Raw genomic sequence first — 25,059 nt, 5'->3', positions numbered from 1 at the left:
AAAAGATGCATATTAGAGCTCTACCACATGTCTAGCATGTATAATAATCAGAAAATGCATCACCCACAATTTGTATCCGGAAGTTCCCTCTTCCCCATACATTTATACCCACATCAAGAAGTAAATCCTTTATTAAAGCATATCAGTGTTGTAAAATTTATATATTTTTTTATATAAAAACAGAAGTTTTGGAGTATTGTTACACCTCTAGTTTGCAAAGCTAAACAGGTAAGCAGATTAGTGAGGTGAGAAAACACCCAGTGAAATAAAAGCTTTCCAAAAACTCTTACAATTAACAATACATAATTTTAAATCACAGTGAGAGAGAGAAAGAGAGAGGTGTTGATAGGGAAGTATTCTTTTTGGACAATACATTCAACTCACTCCACCACAGCTTGTTGTTTAGTAAGAAAAAACAAAGAAACCTGTTGGTCTTGCTAGCTTAAAATACCTCTGAATTCCTCCTTTGGTGCTACCTTCCTGCATGCTTGGCAGTTATGGAATTAAATTCCAGTACAGCTCAGTTGGAAGCAACCTAAAGTGGTGACAGTGAAGCTCATACTTACATGGACAAAAGTACTGAGCCTGCACCTACATACATCTACTCATGGAAGTTTATCATTATCATTATTTTGATGGTTGTTACAGTTATTTGATATTTAGACTTTGTTGTGTGAAGTGGTTTCCAGTGACTGTGTGGGCAAAACCTGTGTTTCAGGTTTAGCTAGCAGTAGCAAGAATCCTGCAGGAAGTTCTCAGTACTTGTGATGAAATGTGCATCAGGTCATACAACTATATGTTACAGTAAAAAAAAAAAAGTAGAAATGAGCCAGTTGAGATTATTATTTTTAAACTGTAAAACCTACTGCTGATACAGCACACTGGAGTGATCACAGTGAATGTCGGGTCGTGTTGTTAGTGTTTTACTGTAATTTAATGGAAATTCCGTTTCTGTTTCACAGTGCGCTGATGGCTTTGACCCTGTCACATGTGATCAGTGGTTTATGCTTATTATAAAACACAACAAATACAGCAGGTGAACCTCACTAACATTTCAGTGTTCATCAGTGAACAACTGAAACCGCTACAAATCACACAACTCCTGCAGGAATAGAACAAAACAATTTGTTTAGCATTGGGGAAAAGGCATGCAATGAGGATGTGTTCAAATATACTTTTGTTAACAATGCAAACATTTTATATCAATTAGATCCATTCAAACAGCATCATTTTTTTCTCAGTAGAAAGTTTAGCGATAAAGGCAAACCATCTCTTGGAGCATATTGAGATCTTTAGTGTTTAGTCGCTGTTTTGCTGCAGATTGAAACAAATGACATTTGTCACTGAAGGGATGTAGAAGAGAAAAAAGTAGGTGAGGTTTGCAAACACATTTGCAAGGAGTGGTGGCATAGAGTGAGTTGTAGGGTACAAAGAGGTCATCAGTTTGTTGTAGGGCTAACACAGACAGACAGGCAACCATCTGCACTCACATTTACCCCTCAGGACAATTTAGAATCACCAGTTAATAAACCCCCACTATATTCATATCTTTAGACTGTGGGAGGAAGCCAGAATACCAGGAGAGAAACCATAAAGAACACAAAAAACATCCAGATAGTGGATTCAAACCCAAGACCCTCTTGCTGTGAGGCAACAACTCTAACCACCACGCCACCATGCTGCCCCATATTTCCTCTTCAGTAAACATAAATGTTTTTGTCAAAGTGTTCATCTGGGTACTGTTTTATATATTCTTCCACGCCGCTGCCTGCAGCGCCTTTGTCTCCGGCTTCCACGCCGCCGCCTGCAGCGACATTCTCGTCTGGTCAAGCTTCAGCCTCAGCTTCGCCTTCGTCCGGTCCAGCTTCAGCCTCAACTTCGCCTTCGCCCGGTCCAGCTTCAGCCTCAACTTCGCCTTCGCCCGGCCTCTGCATCAGCTTCAGCTTCGCCTGGCCCGGCCTCTGAATCAGCTTCAGCTTCGCCCGGCCCGGCCTCTGAATCAGCTTCGCCTTGCCTGGCCTCTGCATCAGCTTCAGCTTCGCCTGGCCCGGCCTCTGCTTCAGCTCCAGCCCCGCCTGGTTCGGCTTCAGCAGCAGCTTCTGCCTCATCCTCTGCTGCTGGCACACCGCCATCCGGTCCACGTCTAGAACCTCATCATCACCGGCCGTTGTGGACGCCCTCCTGAACGAGGTCGTTGTCGCCACTGCCTTCCGCGGGGACGGCCTTCGGACTTCTGTTGCCACCACGGCCTTCTTCATGGCCGGCCTCCTGAACTGTCCCATCCTGGCCTTCTGTGCTATCGTCCCCCAAGCCGGCCACCTGAACTATGTTTCAGACTCTGCTCCCCTGTGTGTTTTGTGAACGTTTTGTTTGGGACTCTAGGGCCTCCATTTTTGTCCTGGTCCGGTCCCTCCGTCCTGGACCCCCTGCCGCCCACCCGGGTCTGGTGGTGTTTCTCTGTGGCTGTCGGGAGGCCAGCCCTTGAGGGGGGGTACTGTCATGATCCTCAGTCCGTGACGCAGTGATTTTGTGTTTGGTGTATTTATTGTTATTATTTTCATTATTATTTGTGGGCTGTTTTGGGATGGTTTGTGTTTTGTGTTTTAGATACTGGGTTTCTGGGTTTGTGCTCCCTCTGTTGGTCCCTGGTGTTAGTGTTCCCCTGCCTCGTCAGGTTAATCAGGTCCAGCTGTGTCTCCCACCTGTGTGTGTGATTTCCCACGCTGTGTCCCATTTCAGGGTCTGCATGCTTGAAGTACGCATTTTAAGTGCAGTTACGTCACCGCCACGCGACGACGGCTGTCCTAATTCGAAGTGTACTTGAAATGCATACTCGAAATGCGCCGTCGATTTCCCCAAATATCAAGCGTGGTCCGGTGCACGCTTCGTGGTCCCATATATCCCACAATTCATAGCGCGGCGGTGGGTGTGGATAATTTTGCCGCAAAATACGGCAAAAGGGAGCGGCCGAAAAGTGAACTGTCAAAAGTAAGTACTGAATATGACCTCACTTATAATAAAGAACATTACAACATTGCTGTTGGCCACATGTCGGCAAAGTTATGTGACACTAGTGATGTTTGTACTTTCAGCATTAACTTGGTTTTAAAGCCTCTACTTCTAAATATACATATAGTCGACCTTAATCTTACAGAGAATCTGATGATTTTATGGATAATTAAAGTCAGTCATATATCCACAAACACAACAAGCTGAAAGTCAGTGACATAGATTATATATATATATATCATAATAATCTGACAATACTATAATATTGGCCATATTATATTTAAATTACCATAGTGAGATGACTTTAGTCTCATGAACAACATTAACTAATTATTATTTACTAGCTAATCTTAAATGACTGTTCAGTACAGAAATGAAGCCCAACAATCATGTTTTACAGTCCTGTGGTCTCAGCCTCAGATACTCAACTAATCAAAGTGATGTCATGACAAAAATGAATGACCAACAAAACATTTTTCTCCTTCATTTCTGTCAAACGAAGCTGTATGTAACGTGTCTCGCGGTTAGTATCATGGTTGCTAGGCAACCTGAACAGCGCGACGAAGCATATACCGTCCCATTTCACAAGCCTCTCGCTTCCGCACTTCTCGTACTTATAGTACGCACCGTACGTAGTATGCGTAGTGCGCGTACTTCAAGCGTGCAGACCCTGAAATGGGACACAGCCCCAGTGTCCCTCTGTGTATTTATAGTATGTGTTTGCCTCTGTTCCTCGTCGCCTCGTCAGTGTTCATCCTCTGTGTTACCCTGCGTACTCTGCATTACTCTGTGAATCCCCTGCGTGCTCTCCCTCCTGTCCTCCCTTCATATTCAGGTTTGCTACTCTTTCGTTTAGTTTCTCCCAGTTTAGTTCATCCTTAGCTCTGTTTTGCCATCTCCACTTTGTGTTCGGTATTCTCAATAAACCATCCTCACATCTTAATAAGTGCTGCAATTGAGTCCTCCTTCCACACTTCACATGGCTGCTGCCCCAGTCGTGACAACTTTGGCAACGCTATCTCACACAAACTAATTAGAAGATGCATATTAGAGCTCTACCACATGTCTAGCATGTATAAAAATCAGAAAATGCATCACCCACAATTTGTATCCGGAAGTTCCCTCTTCCCCATACATTTATACCCACATCGAGAAGTAAATCCTTTATTAAAGCATATCAGTGTTGTAAAATTGATATATTTTTATATATAAAAACAGAAGTTTTGGAGTATTGTTACACCTCTAGTTTGCACACCTAAACAGGTAATCAGATTAGTGAGGTGAGAAAACACCCAGTGAAATAAAAGCTTTCCAAAAACTCTTACAATTAACAATACATAATTTTTTTAAAAAAGAAAGAAAAACACACACAATCACAGTGTGTGTGAGAGAGAGAGGTGTTGATAGGGAAGTATTCTTTTTGGACAATACATTCAACTCACTCCACCACAGCTTGTTGTCTAGTAAGAAAAAACAAAGAAACCTGTTGGTCTTGCTAGCTTAAAATACCTCTGAATTCCTCCTTTGGTGCTACCTTCCTGCATGCTTGGCAGTTATGGAATTAAATTCCAGTACAGCTCAGTTGGAAGCAACCTAAAGTGGTGACAGTGAAGCTCATCCTTACATGGACAAAAGTACTGAGCCTGCACCTACATACATCTACTCATGGAAGTTTATCATTATCATTATTTTGATGGTTGTTACAGTTATTTGATATTTAGACTTTGTTGTGTGAAGTGGTTTCCAGTGACTGTGTGGGCAAAACCCGTGTTTCAGGTTTAGCTAGCAGTAGCAAGAATCCTGCAGGAAGTTCTCAGTACTTGTGATGAAATGTGCATCAGGTCATACAACTATATGTTACAGTAAAAAAAAAAAAGTAGAAATGAGCCAGTTGAGATTATTATTTTTAAACTGTAAAACCTACTGCTGATACAGCCCACTGGAGTGATCACAGTGAATGCCGGGTCGTGTTGTTAGTGTTTTACTGTAATTTAATGGAAATTCCGTTTCTGTTTCACAGTGCGCTGATGGCTTTGACCCTGTCACATGTGATCAGTGGTTTATGCTTATTATAAAGCACAACAAATACAGCAGGTGAACCTCACTAACATTTCAGTGTTCATCAGTGAACAACTGAAACCGCTACAAATCACACAACTCCTGCAGGAATAGAACGAAAAAAATTTTAGCATTGTGGAAAAGGCATGCAATGAGGATGTGTTCAAATATACTTTTGTTAACAATGCAAACATTTTATATCAATTAGATCCATTCAAACAGCATCATTTTTTCTCAGTAGAAAGTTTAGCGATAAAGGCAAACCATCTTTTGGACCATATTGAGATCTTTAGTGTATGTTTGGAGTTGCTGTTTTGCTGCAGATTGAAACAAATGAGATCTGTCACTGAAGGGATGTAGAAGTGGAAAAAGTAGGTGAGGTTTGCAAACACATTTGCAAGGAGTGGTGGCATAGAGTGAGTTGTAGGGTACAAAGAGGTCATCAGTTTGTTGTAGGGCTAACACAGACAGACAGGCAACCATCTGCACTCACATTTACCCCTCAGGACAATTTAGAATCACCAGTTAATAAACCCCCACTATATTCATATCTTTAGACTGTGGGAGGAAGCCAGAATACCAGGAGAGAAACCATAAAGAACACAAAAAACATCCAGATGGTGGATTCAAACCCAAGACCCTCTTGCTGTGAGGAAACAACTCTAACCACCACGCCACCATGCTGCCCCATATTTCCTCTTCAGTAAACATCAATGTTTTTGTCAAAGTGTTCATCTGGGTACTGTTTTATATATTCTTCCACGCCGCCGCCTGCAGCGCCTTCGTCCCCGGCTTCCACGCCGCTGCCTGCAGCGCCTTTGTCTCTGGCCTCCACGCCGCCGCCTGCAGCGACATTCTCGTCTGGTCCAGCTTCGGCCTCAGCTTCGCCTGGCCCGGCCTCTGCATCAGCTTCAGCTTCGCCTGGCCCGGCCTCTGCATCAGCTTCAGCTTCGCCTGGCCCGGCCTCTGCATCAGCTTCAGCTTCAGCTGGCCCGGCCTCTGCATCAGCTTCAGCCCCACCTGGTTTGGCTTCAGCAGCAGCTTCTGCCTCATCCTTCTCCTCATCCTCTGCTGCTGGCACGCCGCCATCCGGTCCACGTCTAGCACCTCATCATGACCGGCCGTTTTCTATGCCGCTGGCTGGTCGTCATCGCCGTTGTGGACGCCCTCCTGAACGAGGTTGTCGCCGCCACTTTCTTCCTTGTGGACGGCCTTCGGACTTCTGTTGCCCCCATGGCCTTCTGCATGGACGGCCTCCTGAACTGCTTGCCCGCCGCCACGGCCTTCTTCATGGCCGGCCTCCTGAACTGTCCCATCCTGGCCTTCTGTGCTATCGGCCCCCAGGCCGGCCACCTGAACTATGTTTCGGACTCTTCTCCCCTGTGTGTTTTGTGAACGTTTTGTTTGGGACTCTAGGGCCTCCACCTCCCTTCATATTCAGGTTTTCTACTCTTTCGTTTAGTTTCTCCCAGTTTAGTTCATCCTTAGTTCTGTTTTGCCATCCCCACTTTGTGTTCGGTATTCTCAATAAACCATCCTCACATCTTAATAAGTGCTGCAATTGAGTCCTCCTTCCACACTTCACATGGCTGCTGCCCCAGTCGTGACAACTTTGGCCACGGTATCTCACACAAACTAATTAAAAGATGCATTGTTACGTCCCCTGGCTAGTCTAGGGGGTTGAAGGGACAAACATAAAGGTGGATAGAGAAGGAGGAGCCAAGATGGTAATTTTAGAAGGTTTATTTAATGCCGGTGATGGGATTTGGGTTCAGACTGAGGTATAACGTCAGGAAGAGCCAAGGCCAACATAACAAAACATCCCTGATGTATAAATAAAAGAAACTTACCTAACTCCAAAGAAACAAAATATACAACCTATAACCATAACCTACCTAACAACACATAAACAGGAGAAAACAGGGTGTCAAAACAAAAGGCAGCTCTCCCCTTCAAGCAGTCTGAACATGAAAACAACAGTGCTCATACAAGATACAAAGGCATGCAAGCCTGCACAGGTATGGCAACCAAAATGGCCAGAGGGCCCAGAAGCACAGCTCCACAGGCCTTAAGTAGTGCTCTGCTGATTACCAATTAGCCGGACTCTGCGCAGCATCCAATCAGGACAGAGGAGGTGGAGCCTAGACAAAACAAAGGGTTAGTAGGGAGAAGAGACATCCTCCCGGGGGATTTAACACCCCCACCCAGAAAAACAAACGTATAAGTTTGTTAACCTTACACCATCACATTCTTGAGAGAGCATCTGCCACAATATTTTCACATCCTCTCTTATGCTTTATTTCAATGTTGTAATTTTGTAAAATTAAAGCCCACCTCATCAATCGTTGATTGTTGTTATACATACGAGAGAGGAACACGAGAGGATTGTGATCAGTAAAGACCTCTACAGGTTGGGAAGTAGATCCCACATACACATCAAAATGTTGAAGAGCCAGAAGCATGGCCAGAGTCTCCTTTTCAATTGTCGAGTACCGTCTTTGATGAGTATCGAACTTCTTGCCAAAGAAGCAGACAGGAGGACTCACTCCTTGTCCATCATCTTGAAGAAGAACAGCTCCAGCCCCCACCTCACTGGCATCCTCTTCAAGCTTGAAAGGTTTAGAAAAGTCTGGAGCAATGAGAACAGGTGAACTCGACAGAAGACCTTTTGCACATTCAAAAGCATGTTGACACTCAGGACTCCAAATGAATGGTACCTTCGGGCTGCACAGGTTTGTCAGTGGTGTTACAACTTCAGAAAAATTCCTACAGAAACACCTGTAATAACCAACCACCCCCAGAAATCTGCGCAGCTCACGGCATGTTGTTGGCACAGGAAAGTTGAGAATGGCATTAACCTTTGCACTGATAGGGCGAACCTTGCCCTTCCCAACTTCCTTTCCAAGGTAGGTCACTGTAGCCCAAACTCGCATTTAGCCAAGTTGAGGGTCAAGGAAGCATCAGCTAAATGCTTGAACACAGTGGCTAAAGTGTCAACATGCTCTGACCAGTTGGAAGAATAGATGACCACATCATCAAGATAAACATTACAGTTTGCCACACCAGATAATACAGTTGACATTAACCTCTGAAAGGTAGCAGGAGCATTTCTCATTCCAAATGCCATGACTGTATATTGTAAAAAGTGATCAGGTGTTACGAAAGCTGAGATTTCTGATGCTCTTTCTGTCAAAGGAACTTGCCAATAACCTTTAAGAAGGTCAAGCTTACTCACATAAGCAGCAGATCCGACGCTGTCAATACAGTCCTCAATACAGGGCAGTGGGAAGGAATCAGGTACTGTTACTGCATTTACCTTGCAGAAATCTGTGCAAAAGCGAGGTGTTCCATCTGATTTTGGCGTAACCAGGCACGGAGAACTCCATGGACTATAGCTTGGAATAGCCAATCCATGCTTCAGAAGGTAGTCTACTTCTTTGTTTATCATTTCTCTTTTTGCCATATTCACATGGTAAGCATGCTGCTTAATAGGCACTGCATTCCCAACATCAATGTCGTGCTCTATTACAGTAGTACGGGAAGGCATGTCCCCAAAGAGTTTTAAATGAATGTTGACGAGCCTTTCAATGTCTAGCTGTTGCTCACGGGTCAAGTGAGAAAAATATATAGACAACTGGGACTGTACCTCAGAATTAAGCATTCTGACATTCTGGTAGCTGGCATCACAAAGTTTGAGCCCGTTTTCAACTAAACTCGACCTCAATCCTGAGGAAGAGTTCAACAAGAGAGTTTCTGGAGATGAGATTTGCTCTGACGGAGATGCCACAGACTTATCTGAAGGGCCACAGAAAGAGTCAGCTCTAGAATGAAAAGATTTGAGCATATTGAGATGGCACAAGCATGTTTTACGGTTCCTGTCTGGTGTTTTAATAAGTCAGTGTCATTTACTTTCTTATCCACCTGGTATGGTCCACAGAAGCGGGCAAACAATGCAGAGCTAGCAGTTGGTAGAAGAACCAAAACCTTGTCACCTGGATTGAAAGATCGAGGAACGGCTTTCTTATCATACCAACTCTTCATCTTGCCCTGAGCAGAGGAGAGGGCTTCTTCAGCTGCCAACCTGGCCTTACAGAGGCGCTCTCTGAACTGTGAAACATAATCCAGAACATTAGTTTTCACAACATGGTCTGTTGACAAACACTGTTCTTTCAACAACTTCAAAGGTCCCTGAACAGAATGACCAAACACTAGTTCATTTGGGCTAAACCCAAGGGATTCTTGCTTAGCTTCGCGCATGGCAAACACCATCAGGGGTACTCCCTCATCCCACTCTTTTCCAGTATCCAAGCAGTATTTCTGCAACGTTGCCTTGAGTGTCTGATGCCAGCGCTCTAATGCTCCTTGAGACTCGGGATGGTATGCACTTGACACAACATGCTTAATCCCAAGAGTCTGCATGACCTGCTTGAAAAGTTTAGACAGAAAGTTAGTTCCTTGGTCTGTCTGGACTACTTTTGGTAGACCAAAAGTAGTGAAGAACTTTGTCAAAACTTTAATCACCAAAGGTGCAGTTATTCTTCTGAGTGGGTGTAAGGAGAAAAACCTCAGGAAAGCAAAGAATCACGGGCCCAGAGTTAATTCATGTACATGGACGATTGCCTGACATGTTCCGTCGACTACAGAAACGTGTAGGCAAAGCGCGCCAGGCATCTGGTCAGACTTTATTATATACTGCTTACTCACGTAACACTCATGGGTGGAGTACAAGTTAGGAAAAAACAACTTCTTATCTGTGGTTGCATACGAGGCTGCACAGGATGCAGCCTTGCAAGACGAAGATGGACAAGTTGATTAACGATCTTGTAGTGGGTTAAAACAATACATGTGGGTGTTGTCTAAACTTGAGCAACTTCCTCATGTGATCACTTTGTTGCAGCTAAAGGATTTGCTGACACGCTATGTACAGGCATTACTGTGCAATTTAAATAAGCTAAACATAAAGGTAATAAGGTAAAATCTTTTCACATTCCAGCCTGTTTTTAGCAATTTGAATTGTACGGCAAAACACATATCATTTATCAGGACATAACTTCTTACAACATGTATTTTCAGTTAGTTCATCATAGAATGCATTTGCTGGTTTTTATGGGCTACTTAGACACTTGTATCGGAGTCTACATCATAGTCATCAGTAAGTAACTACTTGTCTTTCACATTTTCAGTTACTACATAATTAGTTGCACTTCATCTTCATTTAACAAATAGGAAAAGAAGTCTTCATGATCTCCATCGGTTTGTGGTACATCTGCGTATGTTGTGAGTGATAAACTCATCATCTGTGAAATTACAGCCTTTAAACAAGGTATAACACAAGTAAAGAAAAGCAAAATAAAATAAAATATAATAAAGTAAAATAAAACCAGGAAAACTCCAACAGTCTCTTTAGAATCTGAAGCCATGTTTAAAGAATGTACATTATCTGGCATGTAGGTGCAGCACATGGTGTTGAATAAGACACACAATCCTCCTTTCTCAGCCAGGATCATGTCCAGTGCTACACGATATTGCATTACAGCAATTCGGAGAGCGTCCATTTCTTGGTTATGTCCCTCGTTGACCTTGCAGGATGCATTGAGGAACAAGCCGAATCTATAGTCCAGTGTCCAGTGTCTCACTTCCGAGAGCATGTTTTCCAGTCCCTATCCATGGGAAAAGGGCGTGGAGAACTTTCTGTCCTGTGCTAGGAATACTTATGACTCTTCTACTGCAGAAAAAAACCCCTCTGTGGAAAGGGTGGTGGGTCCAGTTATCTTACTGCTGTTATGATCCCAGCAGTCTTCAGAGTGTCATCGTATGCACAGTACAGTGACACAGCATTAGGTGATGTTCATAGGAAACTGCTGTCATCACCACCATAGCTTCTGGTTCCTGTGCTTTTCACAGAATCATGATGTCATCCTCGGACTCCCCCTGCGCTGTCGATGGAGCTTGGCACGCTCCCCTCATCCTTCAGGTGCCCGTCTGTTGTCCAAAATCTCCTCTGTTGGCCTCTGGAAATCCCCCTTGGCACAGTTCTCATTCCAACGCAGCTTCGTGGTCCTTGCTGCGGCTCCAAAGTCTAATCTCATGATGGGCCCCAACCAGCTCGACCTTTGACCTCAACCACTGCCTGGGCTGTCAGCTATGCCTGGAATGGTTCTTGCTTCTCATCGGGCCTCTGAAGATTTCTCAGGAGATGACTGCTGGATCATGTCCCAGGCAACATCAGGGCATCTCCTCCTCTGGAGCAGCACCACCTCGGACCTATAATCCTGCAGTAAAAGATGTTAGTGTGATTTGCATATTAAGTTTGCCTAAAAACTGGCTCCGCCAGGAGCCTGCATACACACCATCATGGCCTGAAAAACAAGATCTGGAAGTGAAATCAAAATAACCTTCACATTTTCCCCAAAACACAGTGTAACAGCATCACCACTCATAACCTGTAAACACAGTTTCTTCACACATAAACCCAGAAATCTTGTAGTAGAAAAACATTAACTAGTTGTTCTGGTATAAATCACATGATCAAATCACAAGAAGAATTGTAATGCTGTAGAAAGAAAATATAAATGTTAGCGCTGCGCGGGTGTATACACTCTTTCTCACAGTAATCTCTGTGAGCAACACAAACCCATGAATAACACACCCCTGGTAGATTCACAGACACAGAAAGTGGCATTTAAAAGTTAAATCGGTATGCAACCTCGGATGTTGCTGTCATCTTTCTGCTCCTGTAAAAAGAAACACATAAATTCATCCACCCTTTTGGCCTGTCTAGGTGGAGGTTAACTTTGAGTCGTGGTCAAGTCTTGTCAGGTTTTATCAGTCAGTCAGTTTGTTTTTATTTCCATTCATTCATCCATTCTTTCTTTCTTTGCTGATAGTGGAAACTATCGCAGCATTTGATTTCCACCCTCAGCAAAATGACGTCATTTCAAAAGAAAAAATAAGAATTTTAGATCGGATTACCTCGCTGAATCCTTTTTAGGCAGGGACTCTCATTTTCTAATCGTCCCAAATAAGTGGCTTTCTCCTGAGCCCACTTTAATGTGGAGAAACTCACTTGTAACAATTTTCTTGACGACGTATCGTATAGCGCTTCTAATCGTGCAGATCTGCTGAGAGAGATTATCGAACAAAACTTTCAGTGCACTGTAAAAGTATCAAAATAAAAAGGCCTTGTTACGTCATGACACAAGCTCCTCATCTCAGGAGGGTAAATCATACCATTAGCATGGTTTATCATGCTATCATACTAATTGGCAGGCTCAACTTCACAACAAAAGAAAAATCATCAGCTAGATTCACTCCGAACCAACCATCAGCTGCACAACACACAACATAAGCCTAATATATTATTAGCTATGAGTTTAATCCCCAGATCTGTGCTTCTCACTCATTTAGGCCACACACACCCATTTTATTCAGTTTTCCTTTTTTCCTGTCATCATAAAACATGTGACATGTTGTCATGCACTTCACAAAAGAAGTTTATTCTGACGTATTCAGAGTTGTGTATCTAAGTACAGGATACACTCACACATCAAAACAGGAAACTCAGTGTTTTAGAGTCTCCACTCTAACAAACTCCAACACATCTCATTCACTCGTGCTAAGATTCAGTCACCTTTCCTCAATCTAAGAGCGATCAACTAATTTGCATATCAGCTATTAACCCACTAAGATGACAGGACAACAGAAATGCATATTCAAAATGTTATCACAAAAATAGAATTTCCCTCATACAGTAAATTACTTATGCTGCATCAAACAAGCAGACAGCATCTCCCAATTTACTATATTAACAACTAAATTTATTGTCTGATCACTGGTTGGTCAAACCAGAATCTTTTTTTTCCCCACAAAAGTTAAACTGTTGTCCTGCAACCTAGAGAGTCAATTTTTTATTAGATAAATTCAGCATTTGATAACAGGTGTCTGTTAAATTCACACTATTTTAACACTGATGAGAGATAACAAGCTAATTTTCATTACATGGGTGTTTGTGTTATTAGGCAGGTTTAATGCATGTCTGTGGAGCTGCACATCCAGCAGAGCATGTTCTTAAAGCTGCCTTTCCTACACATTTCTCTGCTATTATTTAATCATTTTGTAACTAATGTGCTATGAGTCCATTGATCTTTGCATCACACCAAGTGACTTGGACAAGATGGTAAACAGACTCACATGCTTAAGATGTTGTCTAATCTTCATGAGTTCTCTTGTATTTGGAAGTGTTAGTAGGGTTAATGCATATTCTGCTTGTGTGTGTGTGATTTTGTATTTCCACTTAAGCAGTCAGTTTTGTTTTTCCCAGGTTTGCTAACCCAATTTTGATTTCCCACACTAAACACTTACTCTCACTGTTGTCCTCTCCCACTTCAACAGTCCAATAGCAGGCAGTTCTCCTTCAGCTTTGTCCTGTGTTTCACTGTCTCTTCTTGCCATTTTCTCCAAAAGTGGCAAATGTCAAACTCCAACAGTCTCCTCAGTTCTCCTCAAATGTTCTTTTCACATGCACAGTGAATTTGCAGCTTGTTGGGAACACAGTGCCATTCATCCAATCAGGCAGGATGATGGGTTTGCTCTTCTTCTCTGATGCTGTTTGTCCACACTGCTGCTGCTTGCTGGGACTCTTTGCCCAGGACTTTGCTGCTGTCTCTTTATCTGCCATGTTATTGCTCTTTGGAGCTGCATTCCTTGTCTTCAGGGAGGAGTGAGAGCTCGCTTGTGAGTTTGAGAGACACATGGTGCTGTAAATAAGTTAGCCAGAAACCTGGCCTGAATGTTTCCAATGATGTTAAACTATAACTTTTTTCCGACCGCTGCATGTGGAAAATTGATTCAGGTCTGCTTGTCACCTGAAAGTGACAAACTAAAACATGTTCATTATTATTATCACTGCTTAACCAACACACACAACTCTCTCTCTCTCTCTGTTTTTGTGAACTGTCCTTTCTTAAAAGCAGAAAATGAGATTGTAGTTGCTCTTGGTTGATCAACACAAAACCTTTTTCCTATGATTATTTTTCATCTACAATGTAAATTTTGTCTCTTTTTTTTTTTTTTTTCAATAGCTGGTGACCTGCAGAATCACCGTTCTCACAATCAGAGGCAATTACTTTTACACAGCGCACAAAAACACTGTGACGTCAGACACATTCACACTCACTTTTTTTCATCTGCGTAAATAAATCATTTGGCCAACGGCATGTGCTATGGTGATCCATAAATATGATCACAAGTTTATTTAACTATTTTTCAACCCACCAAAACAAATAAACAAAAACATGATGCTGATGCTATGAACACTCTACACACATGAGTCAAGATGCAGGAAAACTGCTCACGGAAACTCTGCACATTCCAGTTATCACAGTTATCATAGTTCTGTTTCCCTCTCTTTGAAGAGTTCTCAGCCAGCTCCTGATCTGATAATGTGTAGCTTGCTCATCAGCTCAGAAAAAACCAAAACGCAACCTCACACAGTGGTTGCGTGCTTTGCCCCACAGTGGCAAAGACTTGCACTTTCATATTCAATTCAGCTTCTCCGTCATGTAGTTTTCAGCTGTTTCATACAGGGTTCAGCATATTAGTTGTTATTATAGGTTTGCTCTATATCTCAGCAAAGTCTCATCCAGGATGATAGGTTTTCAAGCAGGTCAAGTGCCTCTATGCACTTAATTAGTTAAAATATTTACCTATTTTACTTCATATGTCATTGTACTGAATTTGAGCAACCCTAAGCTTAATGCAGATTACTTTCAACAATTATCCACCTCACATCATGACTGACTGAGGTGCCTCTTCATATTAATATTATTTCATCATTAACACCAGTTTACAGGTTGTTATCCTTGCTATTATTAGTATGAATACATTAAAGATAAGTTGTAATTTAATTTTGCCATTTGTTTATTTTTCATTATTCAATCGGGTCTGTTTCCAACCCTTTTTAAACTACTTTAAACTACTTTGATCTCCATGTATAAACACTAATTTGTCCGGCGCCTGGACATTTTTTCTCTAACCACTGCTCGTCAGCAGTGACTTTGGTGGGCTGATTACCCATTATCACACAACTGCAGAGCCGTCTCTGGCACGAGACGCGGGGGTGGTTGCTGACATGCCCTTCTACTTCATACTACTCATGAAGCGGTACCAGTTTTATGGGATGAAACCCAACCTTTCCCCTTTGTCACCAGTACTTCAGCTCCTTACAGTAAATAAAAAGACAGTAACAAAGGAAGTAGTTCAGCATCTTACTGTGCTGTAAAAAATCACTTAATTCCGACACACAAACATTTATACACAGTCGCGCAGATCCTTACGGCGGATCACTCCTAAACCCTTACGGCGGGTGAGACCTTTAACGTGTTGTACTTTACAATCCTTTCGGCGGATTAGTCCTATGAACCCTTACAGTGGGTTAACCTTATTACACGTATTTTTAAAATCCATACAGTGGATTAGACTGTCAAACCCTTTCGGCGGGTGAAACCTATTTCTGTTTTATGCGAGTGTGATTGAGTGGATTCTTTTACCTTTCCAAGATCTCTCCATCTATGTTTGAGATCTTACACTGGATCCCAGCGTCGTGGACCGCTTAACCGGCCTGGACCCGAATTTTTTTTACGTCCCAGGACTTTCGCTCCTTCCTTGAGGAGGCTGTCGACAGTCTGCGGTACGGCCCCCCCACGGCGACAGGATACAGGTAGATCTCTGGTTTGGAGTCACAACAATCGAGTTGCTTTTTCCAAATCCGGCTCGGAGGACCAAGAAATGTAAGGAGAAAAACCTCAGGAAAGCAAAGAATCACGGGCCCAGAGTTAATTCATGTACATGGACGATTGCCTGACATGTTCCGTCGACTACAGAAACGTGTAGGCAAAGCGCGCCAGGCATCTGGTCAGACTTTATTATATACTGCTTACTCACGTAACACTCATGGGTGGAGTACAAGTTAGGAAAAAACAACTTCTTATCTGTGGTTGCATACGAGGCTGCACAGGATGCAGCCTTGCAAGACGAAGATGGACAAGTTGATTAACGATCTTGTAGTGGGTTAAAACAATACATGTGGGTGTTGTCTAAACTTGAGCAACTTCCTCATGTGATCACTTTGTTGCAGCTAAAGAATTTGCTGACACGCTATGTACAGGCATTACTGTGCAATTTAAATAAGCTAAACATAAAGGTAATAAGGTAAAATCTTTTCACAGTGGGACAGCTTCTGGAAAACGAGTCGAAGTACACATTGCAGTCAGTAAAAACTCATTACCATTCTTTGTCTTGGGCAATGGACCAACACAGTCCACAATGACACGTTCAAAAGGTTCACCAAGTACTGGTATAGGATGAAGAGGAGCTATAGGAACTGTCTGGTTTGGCTTTCCTGCAATCTGATATGTTTTACAAGTGCGGCAAAACTCAACTACATCAACCTTCAATCCTGACCAAAAGAAATGGTTGAGTATCTTATTGTACGTTTTTGTAACTCCCAAATGACCAGACAGGGGGTGCTCATGTGCAAGGGAGACTACGTAGTGACGATACTCAAGAGGCACAACAATCTGATAAGTAGTGCTCCAGTCACAGTCATCAGAACAGCTTCCCTCTACGTCTGCTGTTAAACTTGGGTGTGCAGTCCACTTGCGCATCAAGACCCCATCTTCCAAGAAATAAGAAGCCTTTTTATTTCCTGTTTCAGAAAGAGAAGTAAAGCATTTAGTCAATGAGGGATCAGACTTCTGAGCAGCAATAAGGCTTTCACGTGTGACTGGCAAGTCTAACTGTGAGAGATGGAGATCCTTCCACTTCTCAGTAGTATCCTTTGAGCCACTTTTAAGATCAATCAGGGTTTGCAAATCATCTGTAGCCAGAGCCTGAGCCAACGAAGAGTCTGACAAATCAATTTCTGCAGCTTTACGTCTTGTTTGGGCCCTGGTGAGAACACAAGCAGGAAAAACAGATGGGAAACATGTTGCTAGGTCGTTGCTCTTCAAGTTTGATTCTGGATCATTTGTTACTTCGGTAACAGGTTGCACTTTTCCACCAACAATATCATTTCCCAAAATGAACTGCACCCCTTTTATGGGAAGTGAGGGGCGTACTGCCACAGAGAAGATGCCATTAACCAACTTTGACTTGATGTGTACATAATGCAAAGGAGCTTCAACATAGCCCATTTCAACTCCTTGAATCAGAATGCTACCATGACAAGAGGAATGGTCACTCAAGGGTAATACATCAGATAAAATCACAGATCATGACCCTCCTGTATCTCTGAGTATTTGAATGGGTTTTTTCATCCTCAGGCTTCCCAGTCAATGACACAGTGCCATCTAAGAGGAAGGGTTTGAAGCAGGGATCAACTCCTTCACTTTGGTCCTCTCTCTCAGCATGAATGGTTTTAATTAAACCTACTCCTTTTGGTGACTGGTTCTTGCGCTTCAAAGCGGGACATTCAACAACAACATGACCAAGTTTATGACAATAGAAACATTCCCTTTCAGTCCTTGAAGCAAAAGTCTGTCGTGGGCTTGAAGGATCCTTTCGTGGGGGAGGTTCTCTGGTGATAACTTCATGTTTCTGCACAAAAACAGTTTTATGAGTCAGCACAAATTCATCAGCTATCACAGCTGCTTCTTTCAAAGTGGAAACCTTCTGTTCATTAAGGTGTACAACAATGCATTCTGGCAGGCCATTTTTGAACTCTTCCAGCAGTATCAGTTCACGTAAGGAGTTGTAGTCAGGAACTTTACTCACTGTTATCCATTTATCAAAAAGAGTAGCTTTTTCACGAGCAAACTCTACAAAAGTCTGATTTGCTGTTCTTTTGTGATTGCGAAAGCGTTGCCTATACGCTTCGGGAACAAGTTCATAAGCAGCAAGGATAGCAGACTTCACTACATCATATTTCAAACTTTCTTCCAAAGATAAAGCAGAACAGACTTCTTGTGCTTTGCCTACCAATTTGCACTGAAGAAGCAATGGCCAAACTTCTCTTGGCCAGTGCAATGAGGCAGCAACACGTTCAAACACATTGAAATATGTATCAACTTCTGATTCACGATATGGAGGTACCAACACAATGTTTTTACTCACATTAAAACCACCTGGGTTTACATAGGAGGAGGTTGTTTCACCAACAGATGAATTTGCAGAACTAGGTTGAGTAGTAGTGCTTCTTGAAGTCTGTGCCTGGAACTCCAACTGACGCAGTCTGACCTCCCTTTCAGTCTGCAACTCCAGCTCCAACCTTTTCAGCTTTAACACCTTTTCTGTCTCTGCTTCTAACTCCAACCTGCGAAGTTCCAACTCTGCCTGACGAACTTGGGCTTTATCCTGAGCCTCCAATTGTAATTTAGCCAAACGTACCTTGAGTAATACTTCTCATCTTGAACGAGGAGAAGATGGAGTAGCAAAAGAAGGTGAGCCATTAGTGCTTAAATTTTCCACCGTTTGCTGCTCCACAGCAGCAGGGTTTTGCCTTTCTTCCTTTAACACAGCAGGCTTCACTCCTTCATTAGGGGTCCTGTCAAGAGGAACTGGCAAACGAGGTGATTTAGAAACAGGAAGCAGGCCTTCTTCCACAAGTTTGTTTGAAACAGGAGTTTTCAAGTCCTCTTTCACCAATTGCCTTGATACATTTAACTCAAAGTGTGCTGCTATAGCAAACAAATCATGTTTTCTACACACATTTAGCTCCTCCCAAGAAGGACTACTCAAAAATGCACTCAAATTGAAAACACCAGTTGCCATACCATACTTCACCATCTAAAAATGGATTAAACAGGATATACTCCCGGATGAGCCCCCAATTTATGTTACGTCCCCTGGCTAGTCTAGGGGGTTGAAGGGATGAACATAAAGGTGGATAGAGAAGGAGGAGCCAAGATGGTAATTTTAGAAGGTTTATTTAATGCTGGTGATGGGATTTGGGTTCAGACTGAAGTAGAACGTCAGGGAGAGCCAAGGCTAACATAACAAACAAAACATCCCTGATGTATAAATAAAAGAAACTTACCTAACTCCAAAGAAACAAAATATACAACCTATAACCATAACCTACCTAACAACACATAAACAGGAGAAAACAGGGTGTCAAAACAAAAGGCAGCTCTCCCCTACAAGCAGTCTGAACATGAAAACATCCTCCCGGGGGATGTAACATGCATATTAGAGCTCTACCACATGTCTAGCATGTATAAAAATCAGAAAATGCATCACCCGCAATTCGTATCCGGAAGTTCCCTCTTCCCCATACATTTATACCCACATAAAGAAGTAAATCCTTTATTAAAGCATATCAGTGTTGTAAAATTGATATATTTTCCTATATAAAAACAGAAGTTTTGGAGTATTGTTACACCTCTAGTTTGCACATCTAAACAGGTAAGCAGATTAGTGGGGTGAGAAAACACCCAGTGAAATAAAAGCTTTCCAAAAACTCTTACAATTAACAATACATAATTTTTAAAAAAGAAAGAAAAACACACACAATCACAGTGAGAGAGAGAGAGAGAGAGAGAGAGAGAGAGAGAGAGAGAGAGAGAGAGAGAGAGAGAGAGAGGAGTTGATAGGGAAGTATTCTTTTTGGACAATACATTCAACTCACTCCACCACAGCTTGTTGTTTAGTAAGAAAAAACAAAGAAACCTGTTGGTCTTGCAAGCTTAAAATACCTCTGAATTCCTCCTTTGGTGCTACCTTCCTGCATGCTTGGCAGTTATGGAATTAAATTCCAGTACAGCTCAGTTGGAAGCAACCTAAAGTGGTGACAGTGAAGCTCATACTTACATGGACAAAAGTACTGAGCCTGCACCTACATACATCTACTCATGGAAGTTTATCATTATCATTATTTTGATGGTTGTTACAGTTATTTGACATTTAGACTTTGTTGTGTGATGTGGTTTCCAGTAACTGTGTGGGCAAAACCCGTGTTTCAGGTTTAGCTAGCAGTAGCAAGAATCCTGCAGGAAGTTCTCAGTACTTGTAATAAAATGTGCATCAGGTCATACAACTATATGTTACAGTAAAAAAAAAAAAAAAAAAAGTAGAAATGAGCCAGTTGAGATCATTATTTTTAAACTGTAAAACCTACTGCTGATACAGCACACTGGAGTGATTACAGTGAATGTCGGGTCGTGTTTTTAGTGTTTTACTGTAATTTAATGGAAATTCCGTTTCTGTTTCACAGTGCGCTGATGGCTTTGACCCTGTCACATGTGATCAGTGGTTTATGCTTATTATAAAGCACAACAAATACAGCAGGTGAACCTCACTAACATTTCAGTGTTCATCAGTGAATAACTGAAACCGCTACAAATCACACAACTCCTGCAGGAATAGAACGAAAATTTTTTTAGCATTGTGGAAAAGGCATGCAATGAGGATGTGTTCAAATATACTTTTGTTAACAATGCAAACATTTTATATCAATTAGATCCATTCAAACAGCATCATTTTTTTCTCAGTAGAAAGTTTAGCGATAAAGGCAAACCATCTCTTGGAGGATATTGAGATCTTTAGTGTATGTTTGGAATCGCTGTTTTGCTGCAGATTGAAACAAATGAGATCTGTCACTGAAGAGATGTAGAAGTGGAAAAAGTAGGTGAGGTTTGCAAACACATTTGCAAGGAGTGGTGGCATAGAGTGAGTTGTAGGGTACAAAGAGGTCATCAGTTTGTTGTAGGGCTAACACAGACAGACAGGCAACCATCTGCACTCACATTTACCCCTCAGAACAATTTAGAGTCACCAATTAATAAACCCGCATTATATTCATATCTTTGGACTGTGGGAGGAAGCCAGAATACCAGGAGAGAAACCGTATTTTTATATTTAAATGAAAACATTATGGAGAGTCGGAGATAAACATTTTGCATCTTTAGCATGAGTTTGGACCTTTAATGCGTAGTCTTGGGTGCTTCAATCTGTTCTCAAAATGTTCTCATGTGGTAGTCCATTCAATAATTGGCTGCACCTATTTTCATTGGAGGGCACTATCCTTAGCTAGTTAATCTTTTGGAGCAACAACAGGCTCCCAATACACATCGTTCTCTTTTTTCAATGCAGTAGATTAATGGTCACCGTGGACTGAAGTTCACATTTTTTTAGTTTTGTTCCCCCTCCGTGTCCTGCACTCACCACCATGCTAGCCCTCTACAAGTTAGCCGCAGTGCTAATTACCTAAGGTCTTCCATTGCTATATGAGGCTGTTGTGCTTCGGCTGTGCGATGACTTTGTCATGAACTGCTATCAAAACACTTGGTATAGTTAAGGCATACTTAAAAGTCATCCCTTGCTGTAATTGTTGTAGATATGTGATTTGATTTGAGATTTTCTGTAACCAAGACCAGTGTTGCAAGTTTAGCTAGCAATGACAAGAAGTGGAGAGGAAGTCAGCTCCCGCAGATGGTTATCTTCAGGGTTCTAAGCATGTTCAAGACAGCAGCGTTCACATAGCCATGTTGTGCAAGAAGATACAATAATTGTGACAAAGGTGGTGTGTCTTCTTGTTGTTGTCATACCATCTATTGTTTAACATAACAGATGTCAAACCGACTTGAACATAAATGGAGGGAAAATAACAAAGACAATCCTGTTGGTGCATCCACCAGTGGTGCTTATTGCACACAATGGCACAAAATAGGCAGAAATTTATGATTTATATGTTATTTAAAGTACTATATTCAGCCCTTAAAGCAGGCCAAAATGATCCAAAACAACACTTTTTGGACCAGATGTTTGCAAGTTGCTTCTAGCTAGCACTACAGAAGAGAAGCGAGCATAATGGGATCAGTGTTTTATAAAATCCAGCATTTCTAACAGGTCAACAAATATTTGCAAACACACAAACTGTTTGTGTGCACTTTGTCACAAAAGTGTGTCTGCTAGCCAAAGGTACAGGTTACACATTTGAGGGAGGGAAAAAAAGTTAATAACTTCAGAGATAGAGAACGATGTGAGAAAGACAGGACAGGAGGGGAAGAAGAGGTTATATACAAACGTAAGGACTGCTCAGCAACTGTGATAAATAGTACTCAGTAGTTCAATCTCTGCTCCTACATATTGAAGAATGTCTGTACTTTTGCCAGCTCTCTTGTACTTTGATCGATAGGTGAGGCTTACAGACCTACTCCTTCTTTATTGTGCATACACAGTCATGTCATATGAGGATATGTGGAGACTGTATATTAAGCTGAGTAATTACAGCAGTTAAGTAGTGGATTTGAACTTCTGCAGTTCCAGAAATTTTCAAAACCTGTCTGTCTTAATATGAGAGTCATGAGATAGAGGGGTGTTACGTGATGTTAATCTTTCATTCTTACTCAGTGGGAGTGTCTGACCTGCACTATATAGAGCTGTGTGTGATACAGCAGAAGGGAAAGTGTGAAAGGCATCACAGGAAGCTACTGAATTTCTTCACTGCCTAAAGGTAAGTGATTAAAAGAAGTTTTTTGTAAAGTGTTTTATGGTTTAGTTGTTGCTACTAAAATTGGACTTTGGTGTGTCACATTAAAGTTACAAAGTCTGACCTTTTTAGTTCAGAAAGAAAAAAATCTGCAAAGTCATGTTGATTCTGTCTTCCAGATGTTGAGGATCACTCTGTGTTTGTCATTCGGTGTGTTTCTGTGGGGATTTGCTTCATGCTCTATGTGTCCTGATGGGAGTACTTGTCCAGACACCACCACCTGCTGCAAGGCTAATATCGGATATGGCTGCTGCCCATATCCAAATGTAAGTCAGAAACTTTCTGCCAGTGCAGTAACTTGATTGTTGGTTGTTAAAAAGCTCTGCTCGTCTTACTTACTTTGCAGGCCATGTGCTGTGCCGACCGGGTCCACTGCTGCCCGTCAGGATATCGCTGTAACCTGGTTACCATGAATTGTGTGAAATTAGACCAGCCGTGGCTGACCATACCCATGGTGAAGAAGGAAGCTGCAGAGAAACCAGCCCCCCCTGAACTGCCTGGAACTCCACTCCAGGAGCTTAAAGAGAGCCACGTCCCAGATCAAATAAAGACTTCAGTGGTCTACTGTGACAGTTACACCTACTGTCCTGATGGCACTACTTGCTGCAGACACCCACAAGGAGGCTGGACCTGTTGTCTCTACTCTCCTGTGAGTTAGCCTAAACACTCTTGTGCAATAAAACACATGAATGTAATGAAATTCCCTTTATCTTCCACTGAGATGAAGCAAGTTTGCAGCTATAATAATTATTCTTTTGAGAGACTAAAGGTGTTTCTTGCAGGGCAAATGTTGTCTGGATGGCTACCACTGCTGTCCAATTGGATTTGACTGTGACCGAACCTACCAGCACTGTGTGAGGGAAAAACTCACATATCCTTTCCTCCGCAAGCCAGCACTACCTTCAGGACCTGCGTCCTTCATCCCAACTTCAGAGGACAAAGAAAACTAGAAGAAGGTCGGAAATGCCATATTCTAACTACCTTCACATGTGGAGAACATCCTGGGATAAATTCACTGCATGACTCACTGTTCAGATCAATTTTAAAGGCTACAGACCTTTTTTTGTTTACTGGTGTTTTATCAAGTCATGTGATACCAATGCACACCTGAGCACCAACCAGGATTTAACAACAGCTAAATGTACTGATAGTCGTGGGCTTGGTCACTGATGTTGACATACTGTCACATGATGAACTCTGTGGGGATGATATCACAGAGAGTTATTACTGACTCATTGGCTTTCTTCAGCTCTGAGTATTTTTTCTTCATAGTTTTGCAGCCTTGAAAGATTTTAATAAATCCAAAGTACACTGGCTTCAAACATGCAAAGAGCATGTAGCAGCTAAATAACCACAAATCTCCCACAGAGAAATTAATATTTTGCGTCGATTCCAGTTCAGTGTCAGCAGTAGAGCTTATTTCTGCTGCCCCTTAGTGATCAAATGAGGCAGGGAGTTACAAGCTGGCTCAACCGTAGAGCAGCAAAAATTGCTTTTTACAGCCCGCCAGGTTTAAGTTTCTCCTTCTCTAAACATCTCACACTGTGATCTGAAGGGGCAACTTAAATAGATGCTGTTTTAGAGTACACAAAACATTCTGACCAAAATATTTTGTTCTAACTGAACAATTTGTAATCATTTCAGGGACACAGGAAGCAGATTTTCAGCTGCTGTGACTAGAGATGTACCTCCAACCCCTCTTGCGTTATGGTAACACATGCTGAGATGGCTTTAAAGTCCACTGTGATAGATTTTTTTGGTTATTTTTGATAAAAATTGTCCTAAAATTCTTTTTGCCATGCTAAAAATAGTACACAGGTGTAAACAATTGTGAAAATTAAATCTTATACTTTCAAATGAATATTTAATTTCTTTTTGTTTTAATTTGTCAGAAGGTTCAATAAATCCTCCGCTTTCAGAAAATTTTAATTTTCTGGCAATTATTTCATGGATGAAGCTTTACAGGGTTAAGCTAATGTTACTGCATATTTTATAATGGAGAGTCACCAATTATTGCTTTAGTAATGGAAATGTGCTTTTTATCTATTCCATTGTCTTATATTGCCCCTGTGACTGAGTGTCAGTGAGCATAGACCAGCATGTTGAATTTAAGGTAGTAAGGTGAAAGGCTTCGGATTTGTTTTATGGTTTCTTCCTTCCTTTGTGTACTTTTCACACTTGACCAATAAAAATAACATCTTCTTCCAAACTGGGTCATGGAGTCATTCATTTATCTTCTTTTCACATCACAGTCTGAGTGCCCATGAACACCACAGCCTGCTCTACACCAGTCCAACATAATGAATTACAACTTTATCACAATACTTCATTAAGATAAGACTTTGAAGTTGATGAACAAACTGAAAAAACAAACAAACAAACAAAATAAAACCTTGTTGGTCTTGCCAGCCTAAAAAGCTTCCAAGCTGCAGATCCATTACTGTTAACCTATTCCATGTTTTGGTCACTCTTCTAGAAACGGGCTGTTTGCTGCTGACACCTAGTGT

At 41.9% G+C, this 25,059-nt stretch overlaps 1 protein-coding gene across 1 annotated transcript in view; it reads left to right on the top strand.

Moving 5' to 3' along the window:
• LOC102797628 (progranulin-like) overlaps positions 1 to 24,755 on the top strand; it is a 38,507-nt gene extending 13,752 nt beyond the window's left edge. Inside the window, exons 2-5 of the mRNA XM_087835121.1 lie at positions 22,672 to 22,818; positions 22,899 to 23,201; positions 23,335 to 23,508; positions 24,197 to 24,755. Coding sequence (XP_087691247.1) covers positions 22,672 to 22,818; positions 22,899 to 23,201; positions 23,335 to 23,502 — 618 coding nt within the window. The 3' untranslated portion in view covers positions 23,503 to 23,508; positions 24,197 to 24,755. The remainder of the gene's footprint in view (positions 1 to 22,671; positions 22,819 to 22,898; positions 23,202 to 23,334; positions 23,509 to 24,196) is intronic.
• The last annotated feature ends 304 nt before the right edge of the window (positions 24,756 to 25,059 follow it).

This window comes from Neolamprologus brichardi, chromosome 22 (assembly GCF_056152115.1).
Source record: "Neolamprologus brichardi isolate AB-2024 chromosome 22, ASM5615211v1, whole genome shotgun sequence".
NCBI classification, from domain to species: domain Eukaryota; kingdom Metazoa; phylum Chordata; class Actinopteri; order Cichliformes; family Cichlidae; genus Neolamprologus; species Neolamprologus brichardi.
The sequence above is the reverse complement of the archived record's forward strand: the minus strand, read 5'-3'. Positions and strand labels throughout refer to the sequence as shown.